An 18489-nucleotide genomic window follows, 5' to 3' on the forward strand; every position below is an offset into this window, starting at 1 on the left:
CGTATTACAGAGCAACGGTGTAACGAAGAATTTAAAGAAACAAACATTTCACAGGAGATAATATTTAATGAAAAATTTTGAGGATTTTCAGCTGCTTACTAAGCCAGCTGTGTAGAACACAATCCTGGTACCATTCTAGACTGCACACCACCCAGGTACACGTGTACATGGCTCCCATTGTTTTCAATTAAATCTAGAACTTCTATACCTTCTTTAATTATTTCAAATCAGTATCATGCAAACATTTTTTGTCACATAATTCAATTTTTAATGCATAAAAACCTGAGCGTATCAGTCTGAAATTTGTCTGATCTACAGTCAGTGATCATAAACTAGATTTTGGTTTACTGAATTCTATTACTTTATCAGAATAAAGTTTAGCAATCTCTTGCTCAGTAAATCCATATTCCAGAAGTACCTCCTTCGTGTGTTCTCCTATAAAAGGATCTCTTTTACACGATGGAACAGCAGGCGTCCTTGATAGAAGAGGAGCAGGTCTAGGATTTATCTCTTCCTGATCGTTTTTGATAAAAGACTTTCTTTGTTTGTTATGCTGATGTGAGGCAACATCATCAAAGGATAAAACAGGAGTCACACAGGCATCAGTACCATCAAATATATCGCACCACTCAGCTTGTGTCTTCTGTGCAAATATGGATGCAAATTTTTCCTTCATTTTGGGCCAGTCGGAGAAACTCAGCTGACTGGGAAGTTTATCTGAATCTAGCCCAAGACCTGAAAGGAGGAAAGCAACATTTAATTGTAACATAGCTCAGATAAATTACCAAGTGCTACTCACAAGTAGGTATGTTTCTCAAGAAGCTAATATTTCACAAGCAGTCCAACACAGCAGAGCATATTAGCTCTGCTCATTTCAAATTTTATTAGGTTACCTATAAGGGGGAGGGAGAATAAAATGTTCTATTACTAGCAATTAGACTAAACCGCATCAGCTACAGCCTTTTAACTAAGTGCATATAATAAACACTCATTTGTATAAACACTGCATGAGTAGCAGCTGCCTAGAGATAACATTTTGTCCTGAGAACATTTTCTACAATAGGTATTGTATTCTCTAATTGGCAGTAGCAACACAAAAGTCTGCTGAATGCGTCTAGGTCTACAGCAATATGCTATCTCATAGAAACCAGTACCTCAGCCAGAGCTGGATATTCAGCAGGCTACTGTGTTTGAAGTCCAGCACAACTGGGTTATTTCTGTGCCAGAGACGAGAGGGCTGTGTAACGGATACACCCCATCTGAATGTGCATGAGGCAGCTCAGCTGCAGATACCTGCAAGTTAACTGACTGCTTCTTGACTCCCGTGGTCCAAATGGACTGCAGCAGTGTTTGCTGCTCTTTCCACTTCAGCACACTTCCCAGCTTCCAACTCTCCACTGCTGCTCTTCTGGAAAAGTGAAACCCATAGTTCCTGCACTCACCAACTGCTTAAGAACTCTGCTTCCCAGATCAGCTGCATGGACTAGGTATGCGGTATGCACATCTTGTCTGAGACACAGCAGCAGAAGATGGACACACAGGCTTTGCACTGAAAAGTCCCTGAACTAGAGAAGTCCTAAGTCCTTCCCTGAACTAAGCACCACCCTTCCTCTCACTGGGAAGTTTACATCTCTCCTGTGCAGCCGGTTTCCCAGCACTATTTCTGTTCTCAAGGATCCTGCTCTATGCACTCCTACTCTTTCATTCTTCTGCTTCAAAGAGATGCAAGAATTACTATCACTCCTTGTAGGGTTTGTCTCAAAAAAGAGGTAAGAAACAAAGAGAAAAAGCAATTAAACTACACTTTCAAAACAGAGAATAGTATAAACAGACATAAAAACAGCCTATGATATCAAACAGCAATCGGAAGTGGTATATTGAAGGCTGTCCAGTCAGTCACAACTTGAAATTTAGGAGCATGAACATAGCAGGGAAATTTCAGGGAGAAAAGGGGATAAGAAAGAAGTTAAATTAAGAAATAAGAAATGCTACAGAACAACTATCATCATAATGCTTCACAAACAAGAAGAAAAGGGAGCTGCTTAGAAAACAATAGCTCTGTGTAAAAGGCAAGGAAAATGTGGATTTCTGCAAACTTTTAATTTTGAGCATTCTTTCCTCTATCTTTGGATATCTGGTATCAGATTAATGATTTGACTTGCAACTGGTAACACAAAACTTCTCTAATCTTTAGCTGCAGATAGGCAGAAAAAAATTTCTGTCCTTCTGTTTCTACAGCTTATTTATCACTGAGTGGGGTACACACAAAGCTGCTGAAACATACAGGGGAGGACAAAGGAAGACAATGGCCATTCTTGCGCTCTTTAAATTCCTTCCTTCTGGTCATAATCTCTACTACATGCACTTCTCGGGGCTCAAAGTCTCCCTCAGGTAATCACAGTATTTAAGAATTACACTGTTAAGCACAAGATTCTTAAATAATAGCTTTGAAAATGAATATACGCTTTGAAATCTTAACTTTGGTACTGCAAAGGGAAACAGAGAAAAATTGCCAGTCTCCAGACTCAGGAATACAGCCTTGCAGTTGTTCATGTTTACAAGAAAATGAACACAGTCAAAGACAGAATAAGCATTTTCGTATCTTATTAAGAGATTCCTATGGGTATCAGGATAAATATTACTACAAGGTAAAGATCACTCCTTAACAAGTTATCAAGTCATGTGCACTTTACAACACTAAACTTACAATCTAGTCTTCATAACCATTCATACCATCCTAAAAAATGATCAGCTGAAGATTATTCATACTGGTTGAGCATGTGTAACTAAATGCTTTCAAATTAATTTTATTACTGATCTTCAAAGTATAATACTAAAGATGAACAGTGCTATATAGCTTTCTTAAGAACTAGGTGAGACAAATTTACTTTCCACAATAAGATAAGTAATAACACACAATGCATGAAACATCGTCAATTGGAAACATTGTTTCATAAGTATTTATTTGCTTATTAATTATGGTTTGGTTTCTAGTAGCCAGTCCAACATCAACAGAGCTCTACCATTATCCCATTACACAATTATATTGAAGATCATGCCAGATGGAAAGTTGGCTTAACCTAACTGTACATGCTCTAGCAAAATAGAACAATATGCAGAACCTGGAATTCAATATTATATGCTCATTTTCCATTGACCACTGAAGACTTCAGCTTTAAATAGCATGAACTGACAGCATTTAAGCACTACAGCTTCTCATTTTCCAGCCTGTGCTAACCATTTGTGGTGCAGATGAACAGAATCACAGCAGGAGCGACTGAGTCAACAAGGAAACAATTACACAGCTCAGAACTGTTTGGGATACCACAGGATGACATATTCCACCCAACATAATCAAAAGCAAAGTATCTTTTACACAGAATATCTGGTAAAGCCATCACATCTTGTTTCCAAGGTTTTTGTTCAGATTTTCATGTACAGATTTTTGTTTGGAAAAGCCCAGCAAACCACCCTAGTACAGCTTTGAAATAACTGTTCTTGAAAAATCACAGAATCATCAGGGCTGGAAGAGATCTCTGGTTATCATTTAGTCCAACCCCCCAGCCAAGGCAGGGCCACCCAGAGCAGGTTACACAGGAGGAACACGTCCAGGCGGGGTTTGAATGTCTCCAGAGGAGGAGACTCCACAACCTCCCTGGGCAGCCTGTGCCAGTGCTCTGCCACCCCAAAGTAAAGAAGTAAAGGTGCAACTCCTTATGTTGGCCATTGCTCTTCGTCCTATTGCTGGGCACCACTGAAAAGAGTCTGAAAAATAAAGTCTCCTTACAACTATACAGCTTTAAGTCTCCTTTAAATGCTACAATTCTATTGACATATATCTGCATGTTATTTATTAATGCAACAAACTGAAATCTCTGTTTCTACGGAAATTCTTAGACAAACTGCAGTAAAATTAGGCACCCATTTCATAAGAAAGACAACAGAAAGGCTCATTAGATAGATCTGCAAAGCTGCTTTGGTAAGATGGAAACAAGCAGTTTCTTACAGTATTTCAACCATACTATTTTAACAGATTATTTAGGACCCCTAGCAGAGGGATTTTCTTGGTTTAACTTGCTAATTTTGATTTTCTTTTCAAAACTGTATGCTCATAGCACAGTAACTTCGAAACTGTTTCCACATGACTGAACAGAATCATGTATTCTCAAGTATGGGAATCGTTAATTTTGGCCCAAAAAATAGTCATGAAGTGTAGGCTATTACTCTCTCTCTCTAAACAGAACTAATTCTCACTCTGAGAGGGAATTGACTTCAGCATATTCCAAGACAGCGGTGAATTTTTGTTAAAGTAACCATGTGAAGGTTTTTTTGTCTGCTCGAAGTTTCTGAAGCAAAGTACTTTTTAAGAAAATGACAGCTCAGCAAAAGGTTGATCAGGCCCAGAGCACTGCTGCAAATACATCCACAGCCATACTCCAAGTCCACATACTTAATTACCACAGCTGCAAATGTTTTGGAGCAGCACTAATCGGCCCCTTTACAGTATTCGTACAGTATGTAAGGCTTATCATGATAAGTAAATTCAAATAAAACTTAACTGTATATGTAACTCAGGGAATGTAATGAGGGAACTGTTCATCCACTTGGTTCATCTTAATGTTGTACTGAATTCAGTACATTAGCAGATTTTTAACGCATTACACAATACTTTACAATCACAAAATGGAGAGCTATGTGGAAATCCTTCATAATGATGTAACCTGTATCTTTCAAGTGCTTCTTAATTTTTTTTTCCTTCTTTTTAAATAGAAGTCACGTAATGTAGAAGTATCAAAGTAGTTTGAAAAGAGTACTGTCAAAGTTCACCTTACTAACCAAGTTAACACCACACAATAACATAGAATCAAACCGTTACTACTATGCAGTATTATATACAAAATCATAGAATCATAGAATGGTTTGGGTTGGAAAGGACCTTAAGATCATCTAGTTCCAACCCCCCTGCCATGGGCAAAGACACCTCACACTAGACCGTGTCACCCAAGGCTCTGTCCAACCTGGCCTTGAACACTGCCAGGGATGGAGCATTTACCACTTCCTTGGGTGACCTGTTCCAGGACTTCACCACCCTCACAGTAAAGAACTTCTCCTTATATCCAACCTGAAGCTCCCCTGTTTCAGCTTAAATCCATTACCTTTAGTCCTATCGCTACAGTCCCTGATGAAGAGTCCCCCTCCAGCATCCTTGTAGGCCCCCTTCAGATAATCTACTGTGTTCTGCATGTGTTTTGTAGCCTGGCTACAGCAACATCGAGCATATATTGCTAAAAATTAAGAGAAACCTGCAGAAGCAATTTACAGGTCAGTTGGAACACATTCTGTCTCTTTCAAAATATTGAGACTTAACATTAGCAGCATATGTTTCTTACATCAGATTTTTCATAAGATTCAAAGGCATTTTAGTTATTTAACGGCTGAATTTTGTAGTAATAAAATTAATGTAAGTAAAAGGATTACAGCATGTTTGGTAACAGCAAATAGTCTACAGTGAGCCCAGAATACACTCTTAATACTACAACTATTATTTACCATATTGATTTTATATAGCTTCAGTTTCTCACATAACCTTTTTTAAAAAAACAACTTGTAAATTTGTGGTAAGCAGAAATTTGATTTTCCCTACCAAGCACAATCTACAAAGCCAATAATCTTCTCAAACTAAGATGCTGTATTTTCTCAAACTTACTTAGTTTCCCCCTGCAGACCTCTTAAGAACTTTCCTTGCCTTGTCATGTCATTAACTGCAGCCTGGCCCAGCACTGGGCTCTTAATTCTGCAGGGAACCAGTGAGGTAAATCGAAACCAAAAGGACATTAGTTTCACTTTGGCTAACCAGAATTCTGAGAGCAATGACAAATGGTTCAGAAATCATATTCCTTTCTCAATTCCACAATCTTTAAATCTCCCAACTCTTACATCTGCAGCACTCATATCCTTGTGTTTTCATTATATCGGAGTCACTAACCCACTCTCCAAATATAGACAGAGACATAAAGTGGCATTTGAATATATTTTATCTGGAACAGCACCAAACTGTTCATCAGCAAAACTGACCAGAATTATGGATTTAAAAAAAAAAAAAGTATGAAATAAACTGTGGAAATCGGAACATACCATTTTAAAACTACTTCAAAGCAGGGAATTAATGCCTGAAACAGACAACTCAGCTTAAGTCAAAACCTCTAAGGTTTGTGAAAGAGCAATACAATCCTCACAAGCAGCTTTTTCTTCCTTATAACACTTAAAGGCTTAAACTCTGAATTGAATTTCTGCAATAGATCTCCCAGAAAGGAAAAATCCCTAAGCCACAAGAAGAATCTGTTCTAATTTAGTACATGATTGCTTCAGAAAGGTAGCAATCGTAACTGCTGAAGGGGATAAATATTTCCTATGTGAAAATATGAACAACTCATAATATGCACCTAAAATACGATGAAGAAAGACTGCTTATTGTAAATGTAATATTGTGGGGGAAAAAAATAAAAATCTTGAGTTTGGTCAGATACTTTAAACTAAACACATATAGAAAAAAACCCAAAGAAACATTATTGACAATTTACAAGGACTTTTTACAAGTTACAGGACAAGGGGGAATGGCTTTAAGCTGAAAGAAGGGAGATTTAGATTAGATATTAGGAAAAAAATTCTTCCCTGTGAGGGTGCTGAGGGGCTGGCACAGGGTGCCCAGAGAAGCTGTGGCTGCCCCATCCCTGGCAGTGTTCAAGGCCAGGTTGGACACAGGGGCTTGGAGCAACCTGCTCTAGTGGAAGGTGTCCCTGCCCGTGGCAGGGGGTTGGAACTGGATGAGCTTTAAGATCCCTTCCAACCCAAAATGTTTTATGATTTTATGACTGTAAGAAAGCAAAGGTTGTGACACAAATAAAGGCAAAAAGCAGAATTTTCTTAGAAGACTGTAGAGTGTATGTTGCTTTTTTAAACTTCATCTGTTAAAATCAAGCCATTCCTATGCACTGTAAGCACAAGGAATATTTTGAAACATAAAAATAAAGTTGTCCAATGTGCATGCCCCAGAATAGGCAGATGAATTCTGAGCTGCTGCTCCAACTTCATGCTCTAAATTTCTGAGAAACAACTAACAGGAAATCAGAATCAATACAAGAATGCTGGAGCATCCAGCAAAAGTTCACTGAGAAGAAGAATGACAAATAAGACCAGACTGTAACAGAATTTGTTTTCTTTTTGAACTAACATAGATTCCATCCCACTTACGTAGCTTAAAAGTAAGTGCTATTCAACTTAATCTGTAGAGAAGTATAAAATACTGCAGCCATGAATACTGCAGGCCAGTGTTTGATGACTTTAAGCCAAACATATGGGTATTTGAATAAGCAGATATATTCTTTTCTTACTTCCTTTGTATTTAATACAGGCATTGTCCCCGAAGGCATGTACTGGAATTCCAAATTCCCTAACTTCCAGGCTTTTATTTTACTTTGTTACCATTTATTTTTGCTTTCCAACTCCATTTCCTGCAGGCACAAAAATCTCAAGGGATTTGAGAAGAATCAAAGAACTAACTGCAAAGTGTGGAATAATCCACTATACTTCAGTTTTCAAGATTTGAGTACCTTAGAACCAGTGTTTGCAAACAAGTTATACTCAGGGCAGTGAGGGACCAGCTTCTTCAGCCAAGAGCATGACTCTTCCAAACTTGGGGCATCTGATCTGGGCCAGCATATAGTGCTGCACATGTCAGTGAGTCACAGCAGGAGCCTGCTCGTGTGTTTCATGTATCAGCATGTACCAGTTTGGATATTCTACACACCTGAACAGCCATCCACAGTTTTAAAGCTATGCAGAGAAGCAGCCACAGATGTGCAAGCACCTTTGAAGCACCACAGGTTGCAAGAGAACGAAGACATAATGTATAGAACAAGATCTCTCATTGGGATCCTGCTCACCAATCACATACCCCACTTTGCAGTTCCACACCTTCATTTCATCTCATCATGCTCCTGAATTTCAACATCTCCTGGAAATGCAGGCTGAATAGTGGTCCCCCCACCAGCCTCCCCCTGGTTTTATTACTGAGACAATATAGTCACATAGTGTCACTATATGGTGTGGAACATCCCTTGGGTCAGTTGGGGTCAGGTGTCCTGGCTGTGTCCCCTCCCAACATCTTGTGCACCACCAGCCTCCTCACTGGTGTGAGGAGCAGAAAAGGCCTTGGCTCTGTGGAAGCACGGCTGAGCAGTAACTAAACCATCAGTGTGCTATCAGCACGATTTTCAGTACAAATCCAAAACATCAGCCCATACAAGCTACTATGAAGAAACTGAACTCCATCACAGGCAAAACCAGTAAAGATATCCATGCTGCAACTCAAGGAATAATCAGTGGGCAGAGACTGAACAAGAATAAGGAGCTACTCCACTGACATCCTCACTGAGCAAAGGTTTACCACGCACACATACAAAAATGGTTGTTATACTAGGCACGTCCACTTTACGTTTATCCTTTGTCAGTATTCCTGCTACTTATTAAGCAAAACCAAAATTAGATTGAGAACGTATATCCTTCATATTCAGAATAATGGAAAGAGAATAAATCTAAAATTCTTTGAGAATTTTTTTGTATTTTCATAAATTCGGTATGGAAAGCACAGCCATCTACCAAAGAAGCACAACAGAAGAAACTATTTTTAAATTAATAACCATCAGTAAGAAACTAAGAGCACATCTGATTAAAAGCTTGCAGCACACAAACAGTTCAGAGATAAAGAGGCACCTGCAAAATTGTGTTAACTTCAGAGAATTATGTTTCATGACCATTCTGACTTCTCAAACATACAAACCATATTTTATATTCATACTTAAAGAGTCTTCAGTTAAATATAAAAATTATATCCACAACTAGACACTAAAAGCCCTCTTGAAATTGTGTGGTGGAAATTAATTTATAAAGCTGATTTTGCTGCTAGAAAAATTCTGTTCTATCAAGAAGTATTACGAATGACTTCCAATGAACATTCATTTCTGAAGCAACTGTAATACTTTCTTTTTAAAAAGAATTACATCAAAAATACCTGAAATTGCTTGAAATTTCATATGCAATACTAAAGAATTAGGTCTCATTTTTAAAGTATATTCACAACCCCTTGAAAAAATTGGTTTTCCAAAACAGTTATTTAGTGCTCCAGCCACATTACAGACTACATTTACTGTAACTCCAGAAGAAAACCTGTAATTTAAGTGTAGTTTGTGAAGGTAAGGTGGAGAAGGGATGAAAAAAGAAAGAAATCAAATACTAGAAGAGACTCAACTAAAGGAAACTACTACCCAATCAATTTCAAGAAGAGTTTGGCTTTTACAAAGAAATCAACATAACCAATGTCATGAATCAATAAAGAATTAATTCAATCATGCTTTGCTAATGTGAAACAACTGCTCCAAACTACTTACCCTTTATTAACTGCTCATAGAATTGAGGCTCAATGGCACCAACAGCCATGAATTTTCCATCGGAGGTCTTGTAGGTTTCATAAAAAGGTGCACCACTATCTAGCATGTTCTCACCTCGAGGTCTGTTCCAAAGTCCCAAGTTCTGTGATTTCCACAGGAAAGAACTTAGGTATGCTACGCCTTCTACCTTGAAGATTCAAAGGAAAAAGTAACAGCTTCAGTAAATTAGTTGTCATGTTACCTTAATTCTACATAAAACAAAACAGCAAAAAACCTACTGCCAGTTTTGTCCTTTCTTAAGATTTTCAATGACAAGATCTCTTGTAAGCAGTTTAATTTCTTAAAATTCTCAATTACTCTTTATATTGCATATGTGAAATCATCTAGAATTAGAGAGTAAGAAGAAGTAATGCAGCTTCAGATGGATAACATGCTTTCAATGTACAAAGTTTGTTAGCTTAGCAAATTTTCAAACATTAGTAATTCAAGGAGAACTACACAAAGAGAATGTACGTAATTTTAGGTGGTGGAACAAGCTTTTTGGTGCTACAGAACATTAAGCAATCTGACAGCCATCAAGCCTTCTAAATCTCTGGAAATTAAGATGCCTATACCAGTCCTTTAAGTATAAAATTTTTATCTCAACATTAACTTCTTTGAAGTTACAGATTATAAAGAGACCACTATTTTTAGAAGAAAACTGGAAGGAAATCAAAGGTTATGGCTCTCTTGTACCACGGGAACTGGGAAGCTCATCTCCATCACTAAGTTAAAACAAAAATTATTCTCCCACTCTCATTGCTGGCATGTACACAGACATAAGGTTATCTCTAAGTAGGTAAGTGTTTGATGTATACAGCACTAGAAGACTCTTTAAAATCTTGACTATGTGGAGTACAACCAAATGTAAACTTACTTTGTTCAGCCTTTCAACAATTCTCAGGCCTGTAGCAGTCTTTCCAAGCAAAATCACATCCTACAGTTCTACTCACCAGCAGCATTCATTTTTTTTTACAACTGCATTAGAAAAACTGTGAGAGAAGGTGAGGCAGTAACAGCATACAGCCAGAAACATTGCAGTGGAACAGAGGAAAACATGAGCTGTATTGTTTTAAGTATCACTTTGATTCCCACATTTTCAGTTGTGTAAAACTAACTTAATATTGTCCATAGAGAAAATCACAGAGATTGGACCAAAATAAAAAGCTACTGCATTTTCATGTGGAAAGGTCTATTAGTTTCTACCTTTCTAAGCAAAAATTTAAAGCATGTAAATCTTTGAAGGATGCCTGAATGAAGGCTTCTTCATTTAATATATATTACTTGGTGTCTTTCCAAAGTACCTGCCACGACAGGAATACTTTTGCCTTACTTGTCATATGTTAAAGTCAATTAAAATACTTCTGTATGAGAAAATACCATATACCTTCACCTATATGTTCGAAAACAACTGCAAGGATATCAAAACAAGCTTTACTAATGATCTGATCTTGCATTGCTCATATTAACAAAAAAAAAACAAACCTGAAGTAAGGTTTTACTTTATAATAATAGGAGGAAATAACATCAGAATAAGCTGTAACTGCAAATTAGATTTTGGTTCTGACCAAATAATAGTTGGGGATAATATCAGAATAAGCTCTAACTGCAAATTAGATTTTGGTTCTGACAGAACTACTTCATACATACAATGCTACTTGCCCTGGAAACACTTAGAAGTAAAATAGCACATGTGGTTTGGACTATTATAGGGATTACAGAAATATTCCTGGTTGGACAACTGGACAGATGGGTTCCACCTGAGGCCCACTGCAATTCAGAGGCAAGTATAAAGGTGTCTTAACATCAGCACCAAACCTCCAAGGGCGCACCACACATACGCATTAATGTGGTCACTTTCTTTTAAAAAATGAAAAGGACAACATGGGGAGACTCCACTTGAGCCAAACGGCAGAGTGATTACAGAAGCAGTTATGGGCTTCACCTAATAGTTCCCTCATGCTAAAAGCAGTCTCTGAAGCAGGGACAAGAATGCAGAGGCATCACCACACTGGGTGACCTGTCTGCTCTGCACATCTTCTGTTCCTTCTTCAGAGTGAAAGAGTTCAAACAAAATTGAGAATGAATTCGTATCAACCTCATCTTTATCCTCATGACAGACGAATGCCTCTAGGGTGTAGAAGCTCTGGGTTTGAGTATCTCCAGGCTGAGAAAAACCTGGAATCCCAGACCTCGATTGAACAGCTAAATGTTCTTGCCATGGGGCTATTGCACAAGCTGTTACCACCACCATCTCCTGCAGCTATCTTTTCACAAAGGGTGAGTCACACTTAATCAGATGCTTACCATTGGCAGAAGACACTGTGTCTGAGTATGGAGTGAACCTGAAGTGTGGCCCTGACTCACATGCCTCTATTTCAGTGTGATGCAGCAGTGCAGACGTACAATTGTGCCTACTGTATCACATCGCAGTGTCCACCCCACGCCCTACTCTGCACATGGGAACTATGAGGCCCACTCTAAGAAACCTGTGATACCTCTAAAGTCAGTGAGAAGAGTCAGCAACTAACATGAACCGATTCAGACCAGGCATTTCATTCTGAGACAAAACAGCTGAAACACAGGATCCAGCATCTACTTTTTGCACAGGGCAACAATAACATTGGACACTGCAAATAAGTGATGCAATTTTAGCCCTTGGCCTGGTCCTCTCTACCCAATTTTTGTACCAGTCTAGTTTCACCAGGTAGAGAACTTCCTTGTGTGTATTTTACTGATCATAAGAATGCTCCCAAGCCATTTTTCAGCTTTCAGCACAGTAATTAGAAATAAAAGATAAATAACCAATTGTTCTATCACAAAAAATCAGATCTCAATCTAAAACTACTAACCTCAAAGACAATAAATAATTAGTTTTTTAGATTACTTCAGAAAAATAGACATTATAGTAAGTAGGAAAAAAAACCAAAAAAGTGGTCAGTAAAACAATCCATGAAGATGAAAATTTAATAAAAGTAACCCTGAAGACACAAAGCTGCTAAAACAGAAATTCAGCTTCCCTATTCTACCATAGAAAATTCCACCATGTGTCAGAGTCATTATGTATTCAGGCTACCCAAACTGTGCAACAACTTATGTAATAGGCTTTTTAAGTAAAAAGAATGTTAAAATGAAATGACAGCTGAAATGATGCTGTGTTCTGCTTTTGAAAATATCTACTTCCATGAAAGAAACTTAAGATATAACAACAGGCTCATCAACCCAGTCTATTTAACTGTCTTTGCTGATGATGATGCATGTATGGTTTTCATTAACTGCTCACTGGAAGTCTTTTCAAGTGAAAGGAATGTAACAAAATGCCAGCTAAAGTACATTCCGTGAGAGTGGACAATATTCCTTCCATTTCACAGGACACCAGAAACATCAGCAGAGAACTCTAAATTCCACATCTACGAGACAAGAAAAAATTGAAGAAGTGACGTTTTGAGGGCTTAAAAGCCCCCCACAAAAAAGCCACTACACATTACACTCCCAGTGAGCCACAGATCTCATTAGTACATTAGCAGACTTATATTGATTCTTCTTGTAACAAATTCTTCTAATGATTTGAAGTACCAATAGTGAAAATAAGGTGATACTCCAAAAAGTATCTTTTTAAATATTTGAATACTTGTCACAATTCTCCACAGCTTTCACTTCACAAATATGCAAACTCCTTCAATTTTCCTTTGTAGGTCATGTTTTTAGACTCAGGTCACTTTTGTTGCATTTCTCAGACTTCCTAAAATTGACCTTAGAAATGTTGAATGGAAACTTTGCTGGCTTTGCTTCCTGTTTATACATCCCAATACAGGGTGTATGTGTCTTACAACAGCGTGATATTGTTCACTCATGTTCAGCTTGTGACTACTACAAACCCTCAGGATTGTACTTTAGCCCATTGTTCTCATATAGCATTTGTGCAGCTAGTTGTTTCTGCCTACGAGAACTACAGAGCAGTGGTCTCCATGAATTTCAGCCAATTTTCTTCAGGTCATTTCTCAAAGTTGACAAGGTCATTTGCAGTTCTAATCCAAGTGTCCAACATTCCTGTAGTTCTTCCCACATGCCTATCATTTGTAAATCTACTAAACACAACCACTCATCCGTTATTCAGCTTATTGGAGAGAACACTAAAAACAGATGTTTGCAGAATTCAACTTGGTAAGATTTTTGTTTTGACAATCAATTACTAGTAACTATTGTCAAGGTAAAAACATTAGACCCGTTTTGCACTGAACCCATAGGATTTTTATGTAGATCATAATGCTGTGGCCTGCTTCTGAGAATGCCATGAATTTGCCAAAAACTTTTTCAAGTAAGCTCTCTTGCTATTCTCTTCAAGACTTCTTCAACAAAGCTATTCTGTTCAAATAATGTATTACTTTTAAATTTATATTTTAGTCTAAATCATAGCCTTCACTCTACCCTAACACATTGGAGGGAGGTCGAATTTTAATTGCAATGCTCTTTAAAAAGAAAACCAGAGAGAGACAGAGAGAAAAGGTGCCTGCAGATAATGAAGGTTTCAAGGATAAATATAAATGTGAATTTTTCTTCTTTGTGTAAGTGAGTGGCCTTGTAGTGCAAAACCCCATGGTATTCATTATTAAGTTAATTTAGCCTTTCATTCATTATATTGCACATTAACACGAAGTGTTTGAAATTGACTTCTTGGCAATAATCCATAGCAGTGCAACTATTTCAAGGAACAGTGGCTACAGTAAGACATGACCTGTCACAAATTTATAACCAGATGTACCTTGGATAAAGCTAATGTAATTCTTTATTAGGTTTGTCATTTTTGCTATTAGGCATGATATTAATCATAGAATTCCAGAATGGCTTGGGTAGGAATAGAACTTAAAGATCACCTAGTTCCAACCCCCTGCCATGGGCAGGGACAACTTCCACTAAACCAAGCTGCTTGTAGCCCTGTCCAACCTGGCCTTGAACACTGCCAGGGATGGGACAGACACAGCTTCTCCGGGCAACCTGTTCCAGTGTCTCAGAACCCTCACAGTAAACAACGTCTTCCTAATGTCAAAATCTCCTCTCATTTTATAGCCATTCCCCATTGTCCTATCCCTACATGCCCTTGTAAAAAGTCCCTCTCCAGCTTTCTTGTGGGCCTATTTCCATACACCAAACTTACTCACCAAATATACACAGCTAATATTTTGTGAAGAAGGCAGATTGGAAAAAAAGATAGGGAATGGCACAGGGGGAGAGCTGCAGCATGTGTCCCATATCATAAGGATGTTATGGCAACAATGATATGCAAAAACTGCTTGCACATGAAGGAATAGCCATTTTATAGGACTGCTTTCTTTCCCTTTCCCAAGTTCTCAATTTTAAACCTTATAAAGTTTAACCTTAAAAGCTCAGAATTCCTCCCTTTTACAGACTTAAGAGTAGGAAACATGCAAACAAGCAAACCAAAGAAACTTTACTTTCCTTGGGACTGAACTTACCATACTTGCATCAATGATCTGCCCCTTGCCAGATTTGATACGTTCATAGAGAGCTGTGATAATGCCCAGTGCACATATGACACCTCCCCCAGCAAAATCAGCTAGGAGATTTAAGGGTGCATACGGATTTTCATCTTTTCTACCCATCTTTGACAGCACACCTGACAATAGAGCAAAAAAAGGAAGGCTAAGTATAAAATTTATTAGAAACATTCACTTCTACATTTCTACAATCTAAGTTTCATTCTTTTTCATCTGTGCAAGTAAGCAAGGGATATAGCAAACTTCTAACAACAGTTTTCTGTCTCTCCTCAGCTGTTTCTTAGCAAATAGTTAATCTTTAATTTGCAAAATATTTAATATATTCAGATTAGTGAAGATGCATTTAATTAGAGATTTTAATAAAACTCTCAGAAATAAACCATTGATAATTTAGTTATATAGGGACAAAATTTCATCCAAAACACCTGGTGTGCAATAAATCTGTATTAGTACTTTGTACCTACATAGAACCTCCCCTGTAAGAACTCAACAGGCATTATGAACATGTCTCAAAGCAATTTTGGTAAATTGTACTTCTGTTAATCTTATAAGTAAAGAATGTAGATGTAACATCTTCTGTGAACATAACCCATCACAACAAAGGATTTCACACCAACAACTACACTTCAGTCCTATTCTCTCTCTTCATCTACTTTTGGAAAAAAAAGGTTGTGTATAGGAGGAATAGGGGAATAACACAGAAAGATTACCTCTTACTATATGCAACACAGGCACAGGGAACCTATGTTTATGCAGAAATGAATGGAGCTTTTAATCTGGTAGAATTTCTCTGCCATCCTGAACCACGTCTTTACTGTGACCTTACTTTCTGTAGCTCCCTCATAGTGATTCCCTTTTGGCCAGCAAGAACCTCTGCAGTATAACCATACCCCTCTTGTGCCTGTAGCCTAAAGTCTGAGACTTGCAGCATACATGGTCAAAGTTTCCTGAGAACTGCATGACCTGATGCACTGCTTAGTTAGCTAATGGTCTGATGAACACAAGTGCAAGCAACTGAGTGCACAATATAAATAAGTTTCCAAAGCCTGCAGCACAAACATAAAACCCACTCACTGACTAAAACCTCACTTTTAATGGTCTAAAGGTCATAACAGGCGCCAGCAGATTAATGCATTAACTTACAGCTGGAGTTTCTAATGCAAGCCATTTTTTTAGTTAAAGAAATCCAAAGCTCATGTGGAAAATACTCAGGATAAAGTTCTCTTTTTTGAGGAATGTTACATGCTAAACACCTTGTTCTATTTCCTTTAAAAAGGCAGAAAAAAATGACCTGTGAAATTTCAATCAAAATTATTTAATTTTAGGAAGATAGCACTAACCAAAGTACTGATTAAATCATCTCCAGAGGGGAAAAAAACAAACCCCAAAACCCAAAACCAAACCAAAACCCCAAACAACAAAACCATGTTTCTCTTTGTAAACAGAAAATGCTACAATTTAAGGTAACAACGTACTATACCGTTTCTGTACTGATTCCCTACGCTAGTAACAAAGAAAAATACAACACTTTGAAACCATCTGGACATGAAGTCAAAAGTGTTTCAAATGAGGCAACCTTCCTTTACTCTTTTTTATTTTTCTGACAATCCTAAATAATGACAAGACTGAGGCCATTGCTAAAACAAATGTAATTCCACTGACTCTATAGTAGGGGATACTGACTCACCACATCTGCAGTGCTTCTACTCTGGCCCCTGTATGTGACTAAAAGAAATGCTGTACCTAGTGGAAAGCCAAGAAGTTTTGGGTCACTTTCTCTCCTCCTTCACAGGCAGCGAGAAGCGGCAGAGACAGAGCAGTGTGAACAGCAGTCAGCAGGACTATGCACGACACACTGACTGCTATCACCTTAGTCAGGTAACTTTGTTATTGTTTGTTACTGCATACTTGGAGGATCATGACACTTAAAAACAACACACTGTCTCCAGTTTAAGGAAACACAGAATTGCCACTTTATATTATGCCTACTTTCCTCTCACTTGGTATCAGTGGAGGGATATTTACAGCAGGCAAGCACAAGAGCTCAAATGGCTGAGGCTGCCTAGTTTTTCTTTGCTCAAGAAAAAGCTGCTCACAAACATGCAGAATAATCTGCAGCCTTTGGGGGATTATAAACAAACAGATTTTCTAGGAGAGAGGCCCTGAACAAAGACCAAAAAGCATAAAAACTTCAGTCCTCTCTTCAAAGAGAAAAACTTTATTCAGCTAAAACAGCACAAAGGAAGGAAAATGCCATATAGCCTGAGAAGACATGCTCACCCAGCCTAACAGCTCACTATGGCTGCCAAAACTAACAGCCCTTCCAGGCCATGTTTGCTCCTTTCTTGTGCCTATTTTTCATGTCTGCTGAATCCCTTAATGAACTGTTTTACCTCAATATCCTGGCAGAAAAACATCCTCATTTCTCCTAGCCAGTTTGTAATGTGTGAGGGAGCTCACAGAGGGATTAAGCAAGCACCATAGCTGACTGGGGAGGAAGGAGCAGGGAGAAGAATACAAAGAAAGAAACTCTCCTTTCACTGACAGACACTGCTCAGCTGTTTTATCAGATTACACATTAGGTAATTTGAACTATCTGCAAACAGCCTTTCGATAAATTCTTGAGTCTTGATTTAGGGCGGTGGGGAGGAACTTATTTGTCAGGAAATTTTACAGCCTACCTGATAAAGCCAAATAATTGATGTCATGACCTGCTGATCTGGCATATTTTCCTGTCTGGCCAAATCCAGTAAGTCTAGCATAGATGAGTCTGGGATTGCCCTGCAGAAGAATGTCTGGACCAAGCCCAAGTTTTTCCATCACACCTTAAAAAGACAAAGGGAGAGAATCCTAACTCACATTTATTTTTCATAAGACTCGAAAGGTACATGGTTCAAAGTTACATCATACAATAACAAAATTGAACTGCAATTTATAAACTAATACATTGTAATTCAGTAGCCATATTAGAGCACAAACATTCAGAATGTTATAAATTACCAGCATATATATATACACACGCATTTTTAATACAAGCCAAGCAAGCAAAAATGAAGCTTTAAGGTCTTTTTTTTTTTTTCTTTAGGGTCCTTTCTTCTTTTCAGCTTCTTTTCCTATTCTAATTCTCCAAAAGATTGCCAGGCAGCTTGTTGTAATCCATGTACTGCTGAATGAGAGAGAAAGCTACCAAAGGCTTTTTTTTTTACAAAGAAAAGAGAGAGAAAGAGAGAAAAGAGCAAACTCTTATATTTTCCACAGTAAAATGACCTGAAATTACTTTCATTTTTCACTGGAATATGCTTTCCTCACCATATTAGCCTCTCAGTACCCTGTGTGATCCTGCATCGTTCAACTCACAGATGCGGATGGACAATGCTACTATTCCACAAAAATTATTTGCAACAACTGCACAAAAGAAAACATGTTCTTTTGTAACACAGAGAATAAGGAACTTTCAGAAACCAACGAAATGTAGTTTTGGTCAGCAT

At 38.0% G+C, this 18489-nt stretch overlaps 1 protein-coding gene across 1 annotated transcript; it reads right to left on the bottom strand.

The window, feature by feature from the left end:
- Positions 1 to 325: 325 nt before the first annotated feature.
- AMACR (alpha-methylacyl-CoA racemase) lies at positions 326 to 17826 on the bottom strand (the record flags this gene model as incomplete). Its single annotated transcript, XM_010022655.1, has 4 exons — positions 326 to 735; positions 9447 to 9633; positions 14960 to 15120; positions 17683 to 17826. Coding segments are annotated over 4 exons (902 nt in total), but the record flags the coding sequence as incomplete, so codon positions are not given.
- Between the last annotated feature and the right edge of the window lie 663 nt (positions 17827 to 18489).

Source organism: Nestor notabilis, unplaced genomic scaffold, assembly GCF_000696875.1.
Source record: "Nestor notabilis isolate BGI_N333 unplaced genomic scaffold, ASM69687v1 scaffold5119, whole genome shotgun sequence".
In the NCBI taxonomy this organism is placed as follows: Eukaryota; Metazoa; Chordata; class Aves; order Psittaciformes; family Psittacidae; genus Nestor; species Nestor notabilis.